This window comes from Mauremys reevesii, linkage group 11 (assembly GCF_016161935.1).
Source record: "Mauremys reevesii isolate NIE-2019 linkage group 11, ASM1616193v1, whole genome shotgun sequence".
Lineage (NCBI taxonomy): Eukaryota > Metazoa > Chordata > Testudines > Geoemydidae > Mauremys > Mauremys reevesii.
The window spans coordinates 28,820,195-28,841,379 of NC_052633.1; the positions used below are offsets into that span (position 1 = coordinate 28,820,195).

The 21,185-nt window shown below is 40.9% G+C and overlaps 1 protein-coding gene across 12 annotated transcripts in view; it reads right to left on the reverse strand.

Annotated features, from left to right (window-relative positions):
* GULP1 (GULP PTB domain containing engulfment adaptor 1) overlaps positions 1-21,185 on the reverse strand; it is a 271,318-nt gene that overhangs the window by 183,280 nt on the left and 66,853 nt on the right. For 9 of the 12 annotated variants that reach the window (XM_039494778.1, XM_039494774.1, XM_039494772.1 and 6 more), the window contains one exon: positions 2,513-2,628. In XM_039494778.1, coding sequence (XP_039350712.1) covers positions 2,513-2,577 — 65 coding nt within the window. In that variant the 5' untranslated portion in view covers positions 2,578-2,628. The remainder of the gene's footprint in view (positions 1-2,512; positions 2,629-21,185) is intronic. The other 3 variants (XM_039494771.1, XM_039494770.1, XM_039494773.1) reach the window with 1 other exon arrangement.

Consider the following 21,185-nt stretch of genomic DNA (forward strand, 5'->3'; position numbering starts at 1 on the left):
ATCCTTCTAGATCGTCATAGCCTGAGAAAGAGTTGAGATCAGTTTACCACCTTTAGCTTTCCATTGCTTCACTCACTGATCAGAGATTATCACAAAGAAATTATGATGCATCAAATCTGAATATGTTTGTATACTATAATTTGAAGTTTGAGAAAATCTTATTTACATAAAGCATATTCCCCTAGTGTAAAACAAAAACAAATACACTATAACCTACAGTCAGTACTGAACAATTATTCTCAAGCATCGCCCTACACTGATTTAATATGTTCAAAGCCAAATCCTGTCTGCTTTACATATGTGAGAAGACTTATGCTGTGCCCCAGAACCCCACTATATGGTCACCACTCTGTTGCAAGTTGTCCCAGATACTGGGTCCCACAAGCTTCCAAACAGGTCTGGGTAAAGTCTAGTTACTGTTTCTAGCTCTGGGGCTCTATAGGGCATACCCTCAGGTTCAGAACTCTTCTCTGACATCCATCTTTGGGATATGGGGCATTGATGCACAGCCACTCTAGACCCCCAAATCAATGACTGAGACCTCTTGAAATGCCCAGATGCTCTTACACCATCCTCCAAAACTCCACCTAGGCTGTGGGCATCCTGGTCTTCTAGTTAACTCCTCTGCGGACAACACGTCAGGAAAGTAAAGAACACTGGCTTAGCAAAAGGAATTTCTTAATCATCATGATCTATTTTTTAAAAAGCACTTGGAGGTTCAGATATCTGAAAATAATCCGAAGTCCTGAAATGCTCCCTCCCCTAGTTTGATCTCACTCCTTAAATGAGTCCAAGGTTTGTCAGCATTTCAGGCTGGTCAGAGTCCCTCTTATCCTCTCCTGCAAGACCATACTACATGCAGCTATGTTTGGTTCCCTCTGCACAGCACAGAATCCTGTTCTTTAGTAGGGTCTCTCTTCTGTGCCATATGTTCAAGTTGGGAATCTCCAGCCCCCTCCAGGTGAGAAACCACTGTTCCGTGAGGGTAAGCCAAAGGTTTATAGTCATTGAAAGTCGATGGCTCCAGATTGCTGCCATGATGGCTTCTCTGTGATAGGGTCAATAACATCTTTCTGGCTAGGGCAACTGTCTGAAACGTATTACAATAAGCTGCCCTCAGGCAAATTTAGAGGTTTGCTCAACACATAGTACAAAATGGAAATCATCATTTGATACATGAGTAAGGTCAACACAATTTAGCCCTCAGCCATCTACTAAGTTCATATTTTCAAGCACCATTTCATTAATTTTATGTTTCTTTCCTTGACCCTGAGTAGGTATACAACTTTTATCAATGTTTGATGATGGAAAATGCCAGCTTGTACAATCTAACAGATAATGATACATTAACATTTATTATTTCTTTCCAACTAATGGATGTTCTTTGAACAACTCTCTGTATCCAAATTTGAAAGTTCACCCACTGCAATTTAAAATTATGAAAACAACAGTGTTTCATTGCAAAATGTAATTTCTAGGTTATCTTTCAGGGACTGTGATATGCAACATTCTGTCTTGAAACTTCTAAACAAATGTTCAAAGCCAAACGCATTAAGCAAGCTTAACATTTTATCTCCAGTATGGCAAAGGACATTGAGGAAGCTCTCTACTCCTTTTGGTCATCCCTCTACCTCTTCCTCAGTGTAACTTATGGTGGAAGAAAAGCTTAATGCCGCCTTTGCCTCCCCATGAGCTGATATAGCCCAGAATCAGATCCAACATGTACATATGAAAGTATTTATTAAAATTTAAGTTCTGTATTTTCAGTGCTATTGTGCGTGACTCTCCTGCCACTGAAATCAAGAGGAGTTTTGCTACTGACTTCAGCTAAAGTAGAATTGGACCAGTGGAGCAAAGACAGCCCTCATCTACTCACAACTCTCTGTCTTAAATGAGACTTGTACAGTTGTATCCGAAGGAAGGATTTGGCCTAGTGATTTTCTTATTGACCTTGTCATGCACAATAGCATTGAAAATACAGAACTAAAATTTTAATAAATACTTACATATGAACATGCTGGATCTGATTCTGGGCTACATCCGCTCAGGGGGAGGCAACGGTGGCATTAAGCCAACTAGCAGCACAAAGCAGTTATAGTGGGGCTTAGAATTTGGCTCACTGGGTGAAATTCTGGCCCCACTCAAGTCAATGGAGGAGGAGGTTTCCAGTGACTTCAGTGAAGTCAGGATTTCACACATTATTTCAATGCCTTCTTACTACTCTTTATGGAGTTTTGAATTGCTTTCTATTATACTTGTTATGTTTTTTAAGTTGTTGAGACCAATGTTTAGCGAAAGTAATCAGCATTGCTTTCAAAGTCACCAGTCAACTCAGAAATGAACTAGTAGATATTAGGGTTCATCTATATTTGAATGGAATAAGTTAAGCATTATCCATTTTACTCCTCAACTGTTGACTGACAAAGTCATTTCACCTAATGTGAGCCAACAGACCTATATACTTACTACATAAATCAGTTGACTTGCAAGGGAAATAAAGTTAAATACAAACCTTACCCTAGTATTTTCAAATTTCTCGGCCGGGGCACGACAGACACTTGCTCGCATATCACTCATTTGTCAACATCTTTCAACTTTTATCGTTTCTGCTTTGTAGCATTCAATGCACTGTGAAGGGAGAGAGAAATAATGACAAATGTCAGGTAAGAGCTAATGTTGTAACAAAGCACAGAAATTATTTTTATTATGCTGGTTATTTTCTCATTTTAAAAAGACTGATATAAATAGCTTAAGGCATCAAATGTACTTCATGCTACACATTTTTAATAGACCTCTGTAGCATCAGAATTCTCAGTCATCAAACAAAAATGCCAGAAGCTACAGACTTGCAGCTTTTAAAAGGAAGTTTGAATCCGGGTATTTTTTTCCTGTAGCTTCCTTGTGCACAAATCCCTCAGATAAACAAAAGGACTGTTCATTATAGAAAATAAGGGTCTGATCATGCATTACTTGCACAGCTAACATTCACATTAGCGTCATTGGGAGTTAGATGCACAGCATATGCAGCATTGGGCCATAAATCCTTCTGCATTTAAAAGTTGATTAGAAGTCCAGACTGGTGGAAGTACAGGCAGAAACACAGTCATTTCCAGCTACAATATATTCTGGCTTTAGTTCCACACAGAAACTGTTTAAGCCTTCATGACTGATGTATATAGCATTTCCAAAAGATTCAACAAAAAGGGGGTTTGTAGATTTTACATTGAAAATAGAAAATAAAGATGGTCAAGACATTTTGAGTAAACAGCTTGCACTTTGAGGAGAATCATAAAAATCAAAGATAGTCTTTACCAGAAGATAATGGGCAAGAGAAAACAGAATGGCACTGCATCTGCAACTTGTGAACATATGTAAACTTTTATCACTTAAATATTCCATCCAAAATATATTACACCATCTAATCCTAGCCCTTAGCCTACACTAAGTTCGCTTAATTTTGTTACACCAGTGCTCTGTTACACTAAAGCATAAAGGGGCTTTAAGGTGAGAAAAAAAAGAAGTATTTGCACTGTCGGAGTGGTTTAAAGGGGATTTAGCATAACAGAATAAGGTCCTATATCTGTAAAGTGTGATGAGACTAGAATGTATATAAGAATCAATGTATGTTCAATTTTTTAAGTGTCTAAGTCATATACATTTATTGTCTATGTATTACTAGGTAATAAATTATGGATTGCAGTTTTACATCTGTCCCTATTTTTCATGTAATTAAACAAGTTGGTAAAAACCTGTTAGGTTACTGAGTCTTCTCTCCATCAATGCAGAATTGTTTCCAACAATGGCATTCCCTAATGTATCTGTGTCCACTATAGTTTCAAATATCCTAAGCAACAGGGGTTTCACACTTTCTCTTGGGAGACTACACCTAAGAGATCTCACTGTCATTAATTTTTTACCCATCATATTCAGCTTAGGGCTTAAATGTTTCCATTAGACCATGGAGCTACAGTAATCTAGCAACTGTGCTAATACACAATGCATATTTTGATAGTTCAAGGTCAGAACAATGGACTACAATAGTCATGGGCCAAACTGTGATGTTCCTGCTTGCAATGAGTAGTATCTTAACTCCATATAAAATCCAGGGGACTATTTGCAGAGTAAGGTACCACCAAACATAAGTAAGGTTGGCAGTGGTTCCTGTGGATCCCACAGCCTGCACAAATCTCCAGGCTCTTCAGAATGGCTCCGCAGCCTCTTTCACAATTGGGAGGTCAAGCTAGTTCTCTCTGATAGACCCAGGTGAAGGAATCTCTGGGAGATGAATCACACAGAGTATTTTCCCACCCTTGCGAATTTTAATAGGCAAGTGTGTAATCTGGCAAAGAGACAGAGAGAGTTTTTCCACCCTCCTGCACAATTTTCCTCCCTCCACGAGATTGTAAATCTTAGAGATATTTATGGATGCTCATCAAACACTCTCCTCTACCCTTATTGACACATTTCATTTTTGTAGCTTCTTTTGGTAAGTCATTCTTCCAAACCTTTCTTTATACCAGCTGCTGTTCTCTGAATTCTCTCCAATTTGTCAAAATATTTCAGGTAGTGAGATGCCTAGTGTGACAGAATATACCCCCATGTTCACACTCTACACACCACTGTAACCATTTTTGTACAAGGCATGTCTTGTGAGGTATTTAAAAACTCAATTTCCTGATCAATAAAATCATGGCAACAAGCATGTAGCAGGTTAGATGTGAAGTTATAAACATAAGCTGAGATCATGACTAAAAGTATGTTTTCCAGAGAAGCCTGGGGAGTGGCCAAACCAGTTTCTCAGAGACAAAGGGTAAGCGGACACCTCAGTCTGGTGTAAACAAGGCTGATGCCCATTACCTGTTAAGTGACCATTCTTTGGCAGGAGAGGGGGCGGGGAACAAAAAATCTACATCTTAGCAAAGAAATAGCATGGAGTTCCTTTCCCTACAGACTGCCTGTAGCCTTGCTCCCAGCTGGAAATGGTTCTCAAAGTGGAGACAGGACTATAAAAAGAAGGGACAGACATCCCAAGTCACCCCTTCCCCGCCCATCAATTCACTGCACCCAAAGAAACAAAGGAAGTAGCCATTGGACTGAGGGAGGGGTCCTGACCTAAGAAGTTTGGCAAGTAAGACTGCTGAAAACGTGGTGAAAAAACAGTTTGTTAAATTAGGCACCAGTAGTGTTTTATCTTTATTTTTCTTGTAACCATATCTGGCTTTTATGCCCCATTACTTGTATTCACTTAAAATCTCTTTGTAGTTAATAAACTTGTTTTATTGTTTTATTTAATGCAGTGTGTTTAAATTGAAGTGTCTGGGAAACTCCATTTGGGGTGACAATTTGTGTACATATTATTTCTATTAAAGAAATAACTGACTTAATATAATTTGTCCTGTCCAGGAGAGTGCTGAGCAGTACAGGACATACATTTCTTGGGGAATATCTGGGATGTGTTGGGGTCACCCAGCAGTATAACCAAGATTGGTTTGGCTGCAGTAGCACACAGATACTCAGGGTGTGGACTGCATGCTGACAGGTTGTTGTGAGCAGCCCACATGAGAGGTGCTTCAGCAAAGCATTGTAAGGCACCCAAGGTTTCAGGGCAGGGGAAACACAACAGCTCATTAGTCTGGATTGTACCCTGGTATGTCACACCTAGACCTGTGCATAGTAAAGTTGTCATCTAATCAGTGCTGTACAATTACCTTCCTAATCCATGAAATGACTCCGCATACTATATGAAGACCAAAATCACGCTCGGGCCTTTTTTTGCCTCCATGTTACACTGCAAACTCACATCTACAATAACTGGATGTTTATTATTGTTCCTATGACTTTTCATGTTTCTCCATCACAGTGAATTCTATGCCTCACTTGGTATTTATTAATCACAGTTTTATTAACTCCTCATGAAGTCTCTCTATAGCCCCGATTCTTAAGCTTGTGCCTAACTTTAAGCATGGGAGCGTTTTCACTGAAGACTAGGCACATGCCTTTCTCCTGACTAAGAAATCACAAGGGGTTTTCCTGAGTAAAGATTAAGGAAAAACCTCAAGTTTAGCCCCAGGTGTTCACACATTCTCTCCTAATATTTATTTTACTAGAGACTGAAGTTCTATGCACTGAACAAAAAATGTTCTCTTTCCAACACTGATACCACATTTATTTCCATCCTGCAGGCTTCTGCAGCTGTCCATAACATTTCAGAATAATTGCCAGTGGTTCAGTAAGTTCATTAACTAATTAATTCCCTTAACAACCTACAATGCATATCATTCAGACCTGCTGATTTGTACAGTTTGACCATTCCAAGCATTCCCTTTCCTGCTTTTTAGCAACAGAAAATAAGAAGGGTACCAATACTTTCTCCTTTTTCTTTACCTAGTCTTGTTAAAAAACAAAAGAAAAAAAGAACCAGAGTAGATCACTTGAAAATCATTGTCAATTTTATTCTCTCAGGTTTCAGAGTAGCAGCCATGTTAGTCTGTATCCACAAAAAGAACAGGAGTACTTGTGGCACTTCTTCGGATGCAAAAAGTGAGCTGTAGCCCACGAAAGCTTATGCTTAAATAAATTTGTTAGTCTCTAAGGTGCCACAAGTACTCCTGTTCTTTATTCTCTCAGTTACTAGTTGACTTCCTTTCGTTCTAGTGCTACAGACAGCCCTACTATATTCTGCTTTTTTCTCTCCATTGCTCTTATACCTGTAAGCCTTAATAATTTCCACAAAACAATAATTATGGTACCAATGAGTAATGGCTGCTATTTTCTAGTACAAGTAAAAGAATAACTGAACACACAATGCTATAGTAGATCAGAAATACATTTTATGTTAGAATTTTCTAAAAGGTACATAATCCAATATAGTGTTATGTTGTGGAGCCTGAAGTATTTTAATAATTTGAATATCTTGCTGTACTGCCAAGCTGCATATGTGCCAATTTTATTAAGTATGTGGTGTATCATGTTCATCCATCTTACTTGTTTCCATCATACTTTCACAGAAATACTGAGATACATAAATGACCTTCAGCATTTATTAAAATAATGTGTTCTGCAGCTACAAAATATGAAGAGTTGTTTTAATCCACCATTTAATCATTATGACAGCCCTGAACCTGATAAGTAAATGCTATGTTCTTGCACTGATTTTTCAGTATCCTATGTTCAATTTTAGCAGAATTGCCCTTTGCAACCATAGACATTTAATTATTTACAACAGTATACTGATTGCGTTTCTATTCCAAAATGTGTTCCATTTAGGACTACGTAGCTGTAGATTCCCAAGGCTAAAATTATCAAAAACGGCCACTGATCTGAAGTGCCTCAGCTTCAGGATGCCTAACTTAGCCCTGCAGCGTGGAGCCCCTACAACTCTAGTTGAAGGCAGTAGCAGCTGCTGATGCTCAGCACCTCTGAATACCAGGACTTAAAACGCACCTCAGGCTTATCTTTTCTTTTGCATTAAAACAGGACCTGTGCTTGGAATCCATTGCTAGAATATGTATTTAAAATATAGTTCAAACATAGCTTAACCCCACTGTGAGTGAATGCACCCCTGCATTCACATCCTACATAGTATTGTAATAATCGTTGTACAAAATATGCCTTGTGAGGCACCATTTGAAAACTAATAACTCACAGGCCAATAATATCCTGGGGAAATGTATGCAGCAATGTTGCATGTAAAGTTATGAAATCCACCCTGTATAATGTTAAAGGCACATGTTCAAACTCATGTAGGACCAATTAAAGCAAAAGTGGTCAAAGAGGTCTTATACAAAGGGATGTGTGATTACCTCAATTTGCATATTAGTTGTAAACAGGGTTCTCAGACAATGAGAGAGAAAAGAAAGAAGACAAAGAAAATCTGCATCTCAGCACACACAGGTGAAAGAAAAGCGCATCTTTTTTCACTAGACTCCATGTCCCCTTATGCTTAGCAGGATAGCACTTTTGAGGGGGTCTGAACTATAAAAGGGAGGGGCAAACAGCCCAAGATATTTCTCTCTCTGTCCATCTCCCTTTTTTCACCTAAGAGAACAGAAAGAAACAGCCATTGGACTTTGGGATCGGGGTCCTGACCTGAACGGTGTGATAAGGACTTTACCTTAAATCAAATATAGTTTGTTAAGTTAGGCACTACAAAGTTTAAACAGTCTCAAAAATCAACAGGTGAAAGGGACTAAACCACAGAGCTAATGCTCCCATCCCTCTCCTGTAGGAAGAGGGGGTGCAATAAAGGATGAAAAGGAGGCTCCGGTATAGATAAAGGTAAGATAGCAGCTATAATGCATGCTCACCCCTACACACTTTTGGAATCCACATAATAGGTCAGGAGGCTCCACAGCGCAGGAAGAGCAGATACAGGGAGCAGCATCTCTCCATAGAGCTCTCTTGAGAGACCACAGTAGTGACTGTAGAGCTCAGGCATGGACAGGGTGTGAGCAGTGGATTTGGGAGTTACTGGATCAATGACTCCTCTCTCTTTCCCTGTTTGTTATACAGTTCTAAATGTCTTACAGTTACTCAAGTACAATATTTGACATAGCTGGCTGCTGGCAAATTATAAGCCAAAAATTCATTTAAAATTCATTCATATAAACGCATAAAGTATGTGAAAGAAGATGATGGAGAATCAGCATCAGAGAAGAGTTCTGGTTCTTTGTCTTTTTTCTGCGCTCTTATTTACACTGGAAAGTTGGCAGAGCAGCAATCCTCAGACTGTGATCCATGGATCACTAGTGGTTTGTGGAGTACTTGCTGGTGTGCCGTGGAATGGTAGCTGGCCATATGGGACTGGTTCTCCTCATGTTCATCTGCTAAATAACATTAAGAGACTGCTAAAATACATTAAATATGTTCCTATTACTTATCTGAGTAAGGGCATTTGGTGATTGCGAATCAATGCAAGGCAGTGTGTACAATCACAGACAGGAAGGGAGATGTACACATGACAAATCTGCTTATTAACATGTGCCTACACTATGAAAATGTCTAAGAAACCCTGGAGGATAGTAAAAATCCTTCCCAAGCGTTCTACTCCCAGACTAGCTCCAATATAACTAAAACATGTTGTTGTAGTTTTAGTTTTCCATCGGCTGAGCCAATTTTAGAAGGAAACATATAGCATTCCAGCCAAAACTGTAAAATCTGCCCTAGCTACAGTATGCTTGACATAATTTCAGAGCAAAAGTTCCAATTCATTTGAACTCTGCTTCCCAATAACTCTTGGATAAACACCCACACTTGATTTGGTAGACACATACAACACACCCAATCCAAATGTTGTTCTAACCTTGATTACTTCACCAGAGCAGACTAAACATTGTCTCTGAAAGTTTAAGAATTGGAGGGAGGCAACAGTCTTCTCGCCATGAGTCCAGTAATGCAATCACTGGTTTCAAACAACCCTTCCCCAAACTCCCACTGATCTAGGGTGACCAGACAGCAAGTATGAAAAATCGGAACAGAATGTGGGGGGTAATAGGCACTATCTAAGAAAAAGCCCCAAATATCGGGACTGTCCCTATAAAATCGGGACATCTGGTCACCCTACACTGATCAATTACTTCTGCCCACTCCTTAACTTTCCTCATTTCTGCCCCACTTCATGCCCACAAACACACATCACTCCCTACTCTTGCAACCCCTTTTCAACTCAACACCCCTCATTTCTGCTACCCTACTGCCACTCCTGTTTATGGCCCCAAAAAGTAACACTCACCATTAGCCCCCATAATGTCATTCTCCTTACTTTAACACCTTTCTGCTTTTCTGGTTTGCTGGAAATAATTTAAATGCTCCAACTCAGCAGATAAAACAGAATTAGTATTCTATTCAGGGTCTATCATTCTCATATCTAACTATATAGCATTATTATCTTTATTTACCTATGAGTAAACTGATGCACAAAAAAGGTTAAGTCAATTCAGTCAGTGAGCCAGTAACAAAGCTAGGAAGAGAACCTAGATGACCTCCTGAGGTCCCTTCCAACCCTGATATTCTATGATTCTATTCTATGGTCCAACAAGCATTATTTATAAACTGTAGGAATGTAGAGCAACAAAGTCTATATACACAGGAAAGAACAAGGCCTAAATATTGATAGTTTAGCTTGCTTTAGCTGATGGGGCACTGAATGGCAGTCAGAAGACCTGGGTTCTGTTCCTTGCTCTACAACCATGGGAAGCTCATTTAACATCTCTACACTTCACTTTTCTCATCTGTATAAAGGTGAAAGGTAACTTCTGAGGAAGGTAAAATGACAGAAATAAACACATAATTTCACCACCCAGGAATACATGCCAGTGCCATGGCAGAGTACAGCACTTCCACGCCAATATGTCTCTTTCATTAGCCAAACTTTTTTCAAGATATTGACTAAGAGAAGGAATTGTATTGTGGTAGTATCCCAGTCAGGGCTCCATTCTACGAGACAGTGGATACACAATGAAAAGACAGTCCCCAGCCCAAAGAGTACACAGTCCAAGCAGTGATTGCACACAGATTGTACCAAAATACCCAGTTAACCCTATTTTTATGTGCACAACCTGATTTACACATCCCAAATCCACCTTTTGATTCATAAATTGGCTTTGTCTAAGCAAATGAGGCAGAGAGGCAAGCAATTATTTGTCCATATCAATGTTGATTTATAGAAACAAATGGTTACACATATAGAAGTTGTGACCAGAAAACAGTTAAAAAATTACCCTCCAGCGTATTTTCTAGCAAGCACTATAGAAACAAAGTAAAGAGACGTTAAAATAGTTATCTGTGATGACTAATGCTTAGTGCTAGACTGAGAATGATAAATCCTTTGGCATCAGAGGTATGGAAGAAACAAAAAAACAAACAGTATTTGACTGCCAGAATCTTTTTAATCAATGTGCAGACTTAAAAAGGACCCATCAATATATATAATTCTATACAGCCATCAGCCCAAAAACACTTTAACAAATTAAATTGATTTAAACAGATCATAGCAGCCTCACCGAGGTCACAGGCACAAGGTAAAACTGATCATTAAAGCAACAAAAAAGACAGGTATTGAAATATATTACTGACAGTATGAAAGGAAATGTATATATTATGCAGTATTCTGTATATGCTAGTATCACACATGATAACAGTATCCTGCGGGAAATTGCTAAACAATGTGATAAAAACAAGCAAACAGATAAATGCAATTTAACTGCCTCTCCTGCAATTTTATTCTTGTGGGACTATTTCTAATGCTCTTCAACAACAAGCATTATTTCTCTCCTGAATTATATTGTACTGCCTGGGCCAAAGACCTGGCCAAAGGACAGATTTAAGGTTAATATCCTGTGAACCATCAGGACTAGAAATTGGTGCTTTTGATAGATGAGTGCATTAGAAAGGGAGTGGGAAAATCCTCCAGGATAATGCTTTTGTTTCTAATTCATCCAACGTAGCCCACTACTGGCATGTTTGTGCGTTGCGTAGAGCCCTGTGTGGATACAAAATTTGTATCTCCATCTGATCCGCAAACATGGTCCGCAGATATCCATGGATATTAAGTGGATATTCACAGATTTGCAGGGCTCTACTTGTGAGTACAGAGATGTCACCAATCTGAATTCTCCATCACACAGGAGATATGCATCTCCCAATTCAAGCCCTTCTAATCCTGTCCTACCCTTCCACAGCTGAGTTATACATAGTATCCCTTCCTACGGGGCCCTTGGCACAGCAGGGGGAGGGAGGCTTGAATGTAGGAAAGGGAAGTTAATTTTTGCTTCTGTGTAGAGTGGCCTTCCAAATTTAACAAAGTGTTTTTATTGTAGATTATATTTGAATCATCATAGAATCATAAGTGAAACAGTCCACAGAACATTAAACTTTTACATGAAGCTCAACCCTATATGAAGTACCATTATGAAAAGGCAGAAATAAATACAAGGTGAACAACCTTAAGTATACTGAGCCCAACTCATCCATCCAGCTGCTGGGGCAACACAGCCAAAGCATATTGGTAAAATCTTGCCCAAAGAGAAGAACACAAGGTTAGAAATAGAGCTGGAGAAGGTGGAGAGAAGGCAGGGGCATGAACAGACACATTTTACTTGCTATAGAAGAGAGATCATTCATTTTCTAGTGGGCACATCTGTCAATTCAGTATTTCCCAAACCTCAGAGAAACGTAATAATGGATTATCCCCTTCAGAAATTAGTTTTATTTTTGCTCACCCTGCAGACATGGTTGAGTATTGAATGAGACACACCAGAGAGGTTTTTTCCAAATCGCTAAACTGACTAACCTATGGTGCTAAAAACCTTGGCATTTAGCCAGAGCCCCATATTGGGGCAATGCAGCAACACACCCATTCAATCTAACAAATCTTGCACTTAACCTGACTGGTGTACAAATAGTTTTGTGCATAATAAAGAACATTTGGGACATAACAGGTGAATTAATGCCAGAATTGTGTGTCCAAATATCCTCCTATTTTTATTCACAGGCCTTTCTAAGTACCTCAGGCAATAATGGATTATCCTCCCAACTCTCCCATGACATAGGAAAATATCCCCATTTTCAGATGCAGAAATGAGACACAAAGAGACTGGGTGGGTGAATCTGTTTTCAAAACCAGCCACTGATTTTGGGTGCCCAATTTCAGGCACCTTTGGCCTCATATTTAAAAGCACAGGACACCCAGAAATATGGATGAAGTCAATATTGTGGAAATCAATCCTGAGGTCTGTGCAACAAAAAACTGAACACTAAAAAAAATAAGGCACTCAATACATTATCTCTGGCCACTCTTTAAAAATTGGCATAATTGCCCAAGCTTTCCACAGCTTTCCACATGCTGTTGATGGTAACTTTACCTTCATTTGAATAGAAGATTTGTTTCAAACTCAAACATTTTGTGACAAATCACTTATTCAGTTTGGGCCACAGTATTAATGACAGTGTTACTTTTTCAGTGAGATGATACTGATAAAACTAATAAAATATTATAGGATAACTTTGTATGAGGCAGGCTTACATCTGATAATGTGTGTGAATGTACTGATCCTAATTATATGAATAAATGAAGAGTTTGAGAAGCACAGTTACTTATTATTTGTGATGGGCTCATGTTTGCAGTGTTTGCACTCCTGGGAATAAACCAACAAAAATAGAATTTTTATCCCAGAAATATCAACTATAGGCACTGTGTTGTGGTCTGAATAAATAATGCCCTAAGATTTCTATATGATCTTTAAATTACTGGAAATAGTCCTTTCCCTTTAAGTAGAGACGATACAGGGCAAGTGTATTGAATGTTAAATCATTTTTAGTGCCCTAATGCTGTGTGTATTGCTTTTTGCCACTAGGTATTTAACAATTGAAGAATTTATCTCATCAGATTATAATAGCCTCAAAATAACTAAAGTGTCGGTTCCAAAATAACCTTGACAGTCCCTTTAAGGCAATAAAGATAAAAGGAACAGATTCTGATATCCAGCTGCACATGCATTTGGAGTAACTGACATCAGTGCAAGTTCCTCCATCTTTGCATTGGTGTACTGGATTAGAATCTGGTCCCAAAGTAGCAAAGAAATCTCATAAAGCTTCCAAAATGTATGTTATTTAAGATCTTAATTACACATTAGGTTATTTAGCTACCTTTAAAATGATAATTACTGCTGTTATTTAAACTGAAGATGCATAAATGTGATGTAAAAATGTATTGATTCAGCAACTTACACAACTGTTTATGAAAAATGGCTTCATTATTACAGCTGGACAATTATCTTCATTGACACTTTTTCAACTGCAAAGTATTGGCAAGGTCTAGAGATCAGCCCCTGCCATCTGCACATGAATATGTATTGAGTATTCATTTGCTCAGTAGAAAGAGTAAATAGTTACAACTGAAACATATAGAACACAACGGAAAAATAAGTCATAGCTATCCAAGGATTTTCATCCTACGGGATTCTGAAGCTGTCCAGGAGAGAAAAGCATGGTGGTCTATTTTTAGAAGACATGGTTCTGACACTGATTTGCTGACCAACATTAGGAAAGTCACCTGGACCCAAGTTTTTAACAGCTTTAACTCATTAAATCTGGGTGCCCTACTTAAGACTCCTATGGCTTGATTTTACCTTCATTAGGAGCTGTGGGCATGTAACTGAGGGCACAAAAGGCTCTTATCTTTAGCAATGGTGACTGAAGGTTAAAAACATCAACATCTACCCTCCCACTGTCTTCTGCTAAAATCAAGCCCTAGATGTGTCTCACTGGATGCCTAATAATCGAAACACTCATATTCTGTGGCTACGCAAGAATTTTGGCCTTAACCTCTTTATACTTCAATTTCGCCAGCCGGTAAAATGGAAAGAATACTGTTACACAAAGGTGATCAGTGTTTGTTAGAGTTTCAAGATTCTCTAATGAAAGCAGCTTAAGAAAGTGCAAAGTAACATTATGTTGTTTTCATCTGATGGCCTCACAAAAGCAATCATTGTTAAGGTCAGCACCTTCTAAGCAGGGCCGGTTCCAGCATTTTTCCAGCCCCAAGTGGCGGGGCGGGGGGGAAAAAGCCGCGATCAGCAGCACTTCAGCGGCAGCTCCACCGCTGCCGCTTCATTCTTCGGCAGCAAGTCGGAGGCAGGTTCTTCCCTCCCAGAGGGGTTGAGGGACCCGCCACTGAATTGCCGCCGAAGAGCCGTACTGCTGCCCCTTTCCGTTGGCCATCCAAAGCACCTGCTTGCTGTGCTGGTGTCTGGAGCCAGCCCTGCTCCTAAGATAACTACTTTAAGAGACTGGACATTGATAGGTAAACTGAACACTATGGAATTGGATAACAGAATGAATGAAACAACGAGCCCAGAGAAGATAACCTAGTGTTCAAGAAGGAAATATAAGGACCTGCAGAAGAGACTTAGTCTGTCTTCCTGGATCTGTATCACTAATATGTCACTTGACACAATATAATGATATGAAAGAGACTAGGCAGATGAGGTCATATCTTTTATTGCGCCAACTTTTGCAGGTGGCAGGTACAAGCCTTAAGCTTGGTCTACACTACAGAGATAGGTCAACGTAAGGCAGCTTATGTTAACCTAACTATGACAGTGTCTACTCTACAGCCTTGCTCTTGCCGGTATAAGTGCCCTACTACACAGACATAATAACTCCACCCCCACGAGAGGCGTAAGGCTTATGTCAGTGTAGTTAGGATGAAACAGTGTCTGCGTAGACACCATATTACTTATATCAGCTGTTGGCTAAAATTCTTGTCAATTTCACAGCTCCCTGTGTGAACTGTGAAATTGACAAGAAAGGCCGGTGGGTTCCCTGCTGTGAACCCTCAACCTGGCTCACAACTCAGGCCCTCACCCTAGAGCACATGAGGGGCTCAAGCTACAGCCCAGCTGCCCCTGAGGTCCTGGCTACCTGCTCCCTGTGGGCTGCTGTCTAGGCTCCCCTCTCCCGGCTGGGAGCCCTGCTTTCCCACTAGTTTCCTGCTTCCAGCTGGGCTGCTTCCCAGGGTCCCCGCTGAGACCTTGGGCTCCCAGCTCCCAGGAACACAACGTGGAATTGACAAAAATGTCACTTTCACTGCTGGTTGGCGCTGTGCTGTGAAATTGAGCCCATGTAGGGCTCACGGCAGGGGCTGTCACCTCTGGGCAGATGGGGAGCTCCCACTGTGAACCCTGCATGGCTGTCAGTGCCCCACACTCAGCTGTCAGTGCTTCACAGTGCCCCTCTTCAGTTGGTGCAAGCGCTCCAGGTGAAGATGCAGAAGGAGGGTAGCGTGGACACTAACAGTTGACTGAATTACTGCATTGGCTGTAGGTTAATCTAAATTACAGTAAATGAACCTAATTTTGTAGTGTAGACAAGCCCTTAGAGCTACACAGGGCTCTTCTTCAGGTATGGGGGAAGAAGCAGAGACTCTGAGCTAAATATAAGTTGGGACAGATTGTTAAGCAGAAGGAGTAATGCGTGTAGGAGGCAGTCACTTGAAATGAAGTGGGCAATTGGGGGTTAGGCTATTCCAAATAAATGTTTTAGAGTGTGCAGTTAAGGATAGCAGGCAGTGTGGTGAGTCATAAATTGTTGTAAGGAGCCAGAGAGCCAGCGTCCCTGTTAAGTCCATGGATTTTGGTGTTTAGCAGACTTATGCATTTAAGTTCCCAGGCTTGCCTTTTGATGGTATTGTGCAGGTTTCACATATGTTAAACTCTGGAAAACAACATCATTGGTTTTAGGAGCAGAACTACAAGGGAAGTAATAGCAGTTAAGAGCATACCGCTTCCATGGAAGTCAATGAAGATGAATGCACTGTGAAGGCAGCTTTGAACCCTTTAGAACAGGGGTGGGCAAACTATGGCCCGCAGGCTGGATCTGGCCCGCCCGCTGTTTTAAGGCAGCCCTTGAGCTCCTGCTGGGGAGCGGGGTCTGGGGCTTGCCCTGCTCCCAAACTCCAGCCGGGGAGCAGGGCTGGGGGCAGCTCCACACAGCTCCCGGAAGCTGCGGCATGGCCCCGCTCTGGTGCTCCAGCCGCGGCATGGCCCCCCTCCAGTTCCTATGTGCTCCAATAGCCCTGCTCCAATAGCCCCTCTGGTGCTCCAATGGGAGCTGTAGGGATGGTGCCTGCAGACAGGGCAGCATGCAGAACTGCCTGGCCGTGCCTCCACATAGGAGCTGGAGAAGGGACATGCTGCTGCTTCCAGGAGCCACTTGAGGTAAGTGCTGCCCAGAGCCTACACCCCAAGCCTCTCCCGCGACCCAACCCACTGCCCCAGTCCTGATCCCAGCCTACACCCCAAACTCCTCATCCCCAGCCCAACCCCAGAGCCCACACCCCCAGCCGGAGCCTGCACCTCTTCCCGCATCCCAACTCCCTGCCCCGGCCCTGATCCCCCGCCCACCCTCCGAACCCCTCAGTGCCTGCCCAGAGCACTATCCTACATCCCAAACTCCTCATCCCCAGCCCCACCCCAGAGCCTGCACCCCCAGCCGGAGCCCTCACCCCCTCAAAACACCCCACACCTCTGTCCCAGCCTGGAGCCCCCTCCTGCACCTTAAACTCCTCATTTCTGGCCTCACCCCAGAGCCTGCACTCCCAACCAGAGCCATCACCCCTCCTGCACCCCAACCCCAATTTTTGAGCATTCGTGGTCCACCATACAATTTCTATTCCCAGATGTAGTCCTTGGGCCAAAAAGTTTGTCCACCCCTGCTTTAGGGGTAAGTAGGTAAGGCACTAACTATAAGCATGCTTGTGGGTGAGAATGATACAAGTGGTGAGGAGCATGCACTTCATGAAGATGCTAAAAGAAAGTGGATGCATTATATTTGCTATTGGATTCATATGGTGAACAGGTGTTGTCAATGTGAATTATCTAGGGAAGCCACTGTATAGATATAGCAGGGGTCGGCAATCTCTGGCACGCGGCTCGCCAGGGTAAGCATCCTGGCGGGCCGGGCCAGTTTGTTTACCTGCCGCGTTGGCAGGTTCAACCGATCGCAGCTCCTACTAGCCACAGTTTGCCGTCCCAGGCCAATGGTATGAATTTTGAAATGGCCAGTGACAGTCCTGCAGCAGACCAAGTGAAATGCAAAAAATCTCCTGGCATGTTTCAGATAGAAGAAAGTTAGCAATGGATGGACAGATTTCAAGAGAAAAGGAGAAAGAAACAGAGAGAGATCACAAGATATGGATGGCAGAACTTCAGACCTACAGAAACATTATTTTTAATATTTATTCAACTAGGCTGGACTACATACAATGACTTCACTACCCATTTAGTTCTAAACTAAGACACAATAGAAATACCTAAAGTAAAAAACAAAATTGTGCAGGCAGAAGAAGGATTTTTTCTCATCTTGTGTAAAATATGTTTTCTTTCTAGTGCTATAGGCACCCTTTGTGTATCACCATTAATTTAAAAAGCTTAGATTCTTCTGTTAGAAATTTAAGTAGTTTGTCAGATTCAGAGAGGTTTACTAAAATGTTAGTACAATTCATTTTTCTGCACACTTTGCACTGTGTATTCCTATTCAGCAGACTCAGCTAAACCCATTAGAATCTTATACCACAACCAAATATATCAAACTAAACGTCCACTGGAAGAGATCTTCTATGAATTAGCATATGAATGTTACCAGATTTCATAGAAATAAAGTACATTACATAAGTGCACACATGGCACATTTTCATGGTTTTAGAGAAGTACCAGTGTGATGAAGTGAGTTTTCATAAGGCTTAAAGGAAAACATTTTCTAGGAAGAGAGTGAAGCTGGGTCCCAATGTGGTAGGAAAGGTACAGTTTGGGATTAAGTGTGCCATCTTTGTTAGCAGATCAGTGCAACCAGGATTAATGTGTATCCCTGTGAACATGACAGTTCTGCAATGAAGTCCATTGGTGTGGGGGAGGGATAGCTCAGTGGTTTGAGCATTGAACTGCTAAACCCAGGGTTGTGAGTTCAATCCTTGAGAGGGCCATTTAGGAATGTGGGATACTACCAAGGTTAAAAGATTTGAATGTATTCCCATCTGAGGACTGAAATTTAGTTAATTATCACAAGTACAGTATGTCCCTTGTCACTGAAAATTCAAAGAATGGCACAGAAGCAAAGATGAAAAGACAGTTTTACTAGATATCTTCCCCAGAGACACACATCACTAAAAAAGGCTGCTACAAAATCTCCAGAATGCCATAATCCCTAATATATTCCCTTCTGAATCTTCAGTCTTCAGCTCCCACCAGAAACTTCCATCCCAATGGCTAAATCCTTCAGCACCAGTACAAGAGCAGAGCAAGCTGCATCAATCCCTATGCACTCACTTTCCAGTTTACATTGAAGTGATTCAAATCTCCCTTCTCCTTCCACACCAGATACAAGTCCATATCAACAATTCTTTTTTCAGCACTTCCCACACAAGCACTATACAAGTCAATATATCTTAAGTGGTAAAAATATAAAATCGCAGTAAGGTTGACAATGTTTCATTTAAATTCAGATACATACTTATTTCACATTTTCCTCCTTCATAAACACTTAGATGCCAACTCTATAAGCTGCTTCACTTGCTAGTACTATAGTGGCTTAATCAAAACCTAATTTGTACAGTCTAATATTGCTACTTCCTTTCCTTCTGACCTTTGCTATACTTTCAGTTGTCCTAAAGACTTGCATTGTTTTTTGATGCCTAGGAATCACAATACAGCACTGCAAAATAAAATCAATATGGTTGAAATTCAAATTCATAATAGATGGCTTTAATAAGCCCAGCTACTGTTTTCCACCTTTGTATAAACCAATACAGCAAATGGTATTACATTTAGTGTTTCATAAGACGAGAGATCAATATTTCATTGTCATTAGCTCAGACTGTAAGGACCATTGTATGGGCAACAAAAGCAAGAGAGAACCTGCATAGAATGACTGCATGCGCCCAAGTGCCCTGGAGAAGAACACTACTGTAGATCTCTACAAAGCATTTCATTGGGAAATAACGACATGCCAGTGGCATAGGCTGTAGACACTGTAGATCCATGTAACCCAAAACGGGGATTAAGGAGGGGCTCACATCTGCCACTCCCTCCTCCCCCACTACCTTAGAACAGTGTGACAGGTTTTAATTTGGAAGGTATGATTCCACCCCCAACGCGGCAGGAATTTTATCTGAGCACTGCCCTTTTTGGTTATATTTGCTTCTTTAGGAAACAATAAGGTAAACAAAATAACTAGGAGCTAGGTAACTATTTTAAGATTTCTACTTAGGACCTCTAAGTCAAAGGCACAACTTCTATTCCCTTCAATGCAAGCAGGACCTGGCCCTTACTGCATAGACAAACAAAATTTAAAATGTAGTCAAAAGAATAAGACATGAATTCATCCAAGATATTCTTGACACATACAGAAAGCCATGGCTTAGTTCTAATTAGTAAAGATTAGTTGTTATTATGTTTGAACTAAATGCATAATCAATGCAATAAACAAATGGAACACTAGTACCTCCTCCACTGCTAGTAGACTCAAAACAGTATTTATTAGTGCAGCACAAATTCTGGCATTGCAGATTCTATATTGAACTACATCTACACTACCGTATGACAGGCAGTTGAGCAACTACTAGCTTAAATTTGCTCCGCCCATTGATATAGATTAATAGGGTCAGAGACAGGAGAGGGATGCACAGAAACTCGAAAAAAGCAGCACATTTACACCAAAGAAAGTGCATGTTATAAACTGTAATAGGAACACAAGTTAGCAAAGTTTTCTCCTTTGCCTATACCTCATTTTTTATTTCAAGTTTCTTCTGCCCTTGTCTTTTAACTCTGCAAATGTTTTGAGATACAGCTTTTTTTTTTTAAATACACGTACTTCAATTGAAATTCCATACATGGTGTGATTGCAGAATTATTTTGTACCACGTTACTCACCTTGCATTTGTAAACTTGAAATACACCCCTTCTAGCAAAGAAAATATGTGCACAAGTTCTTATTAGGGATCACTGCTTTTCACAAGGTGGATGGTCCTTTAAAGAGGAGCTGGGGTTTAGCTATCTCCTAGCTCAGCCTGATCAGCAAGGGATCAGGTGACCATAAAAGCCAGCAAGTTACTCAGGGAGAGTAGAGTGTTACAGGGAGCAGGAAGGCTCCTGCAGCAGATGTGCGGTGGGGGAGAGAGATACAGGAAGCAAGTTAGCTCCTGAGGCAGATCGATTCTCAGGTAAGTGGCCAGCGGAGCCGGAACCTGTAGGGAACACAAAGGCCCCTGCAGAAGATCCCTGGTTACAGGGGAATGGATGATTGCTGTGCTGAATTTGTATTATTTGCAGGAAGTAAAGCTGAAGCCCTGAGAAACGGGCCTGGCCCAGACTCCTGGACTGGGGAGACAGGCCAGCAGCCTATGCTGCTTATAAGTGACAATGGTGTTAAATGTTTGTTTGTGTATTGTTCTCAATAGCATAATGGATATATGCTTCTGCCATTTTTCTTGCTTCACACTTCCTATATTTGATATTACTGATCCTGCTTATTTGTCACATGACACTGTGATACCATTAGAATGGTAGGTCTTCTTCAAGGCAAGCTGACAACTAAAGAGCCATGCAATTATTTCTCATATGCAAAATTTTAGTTAAAAAAAACCTGATGAGTGTTAAAGATCCCAGCAGTTACAGTGTAGAGATGACATTTGG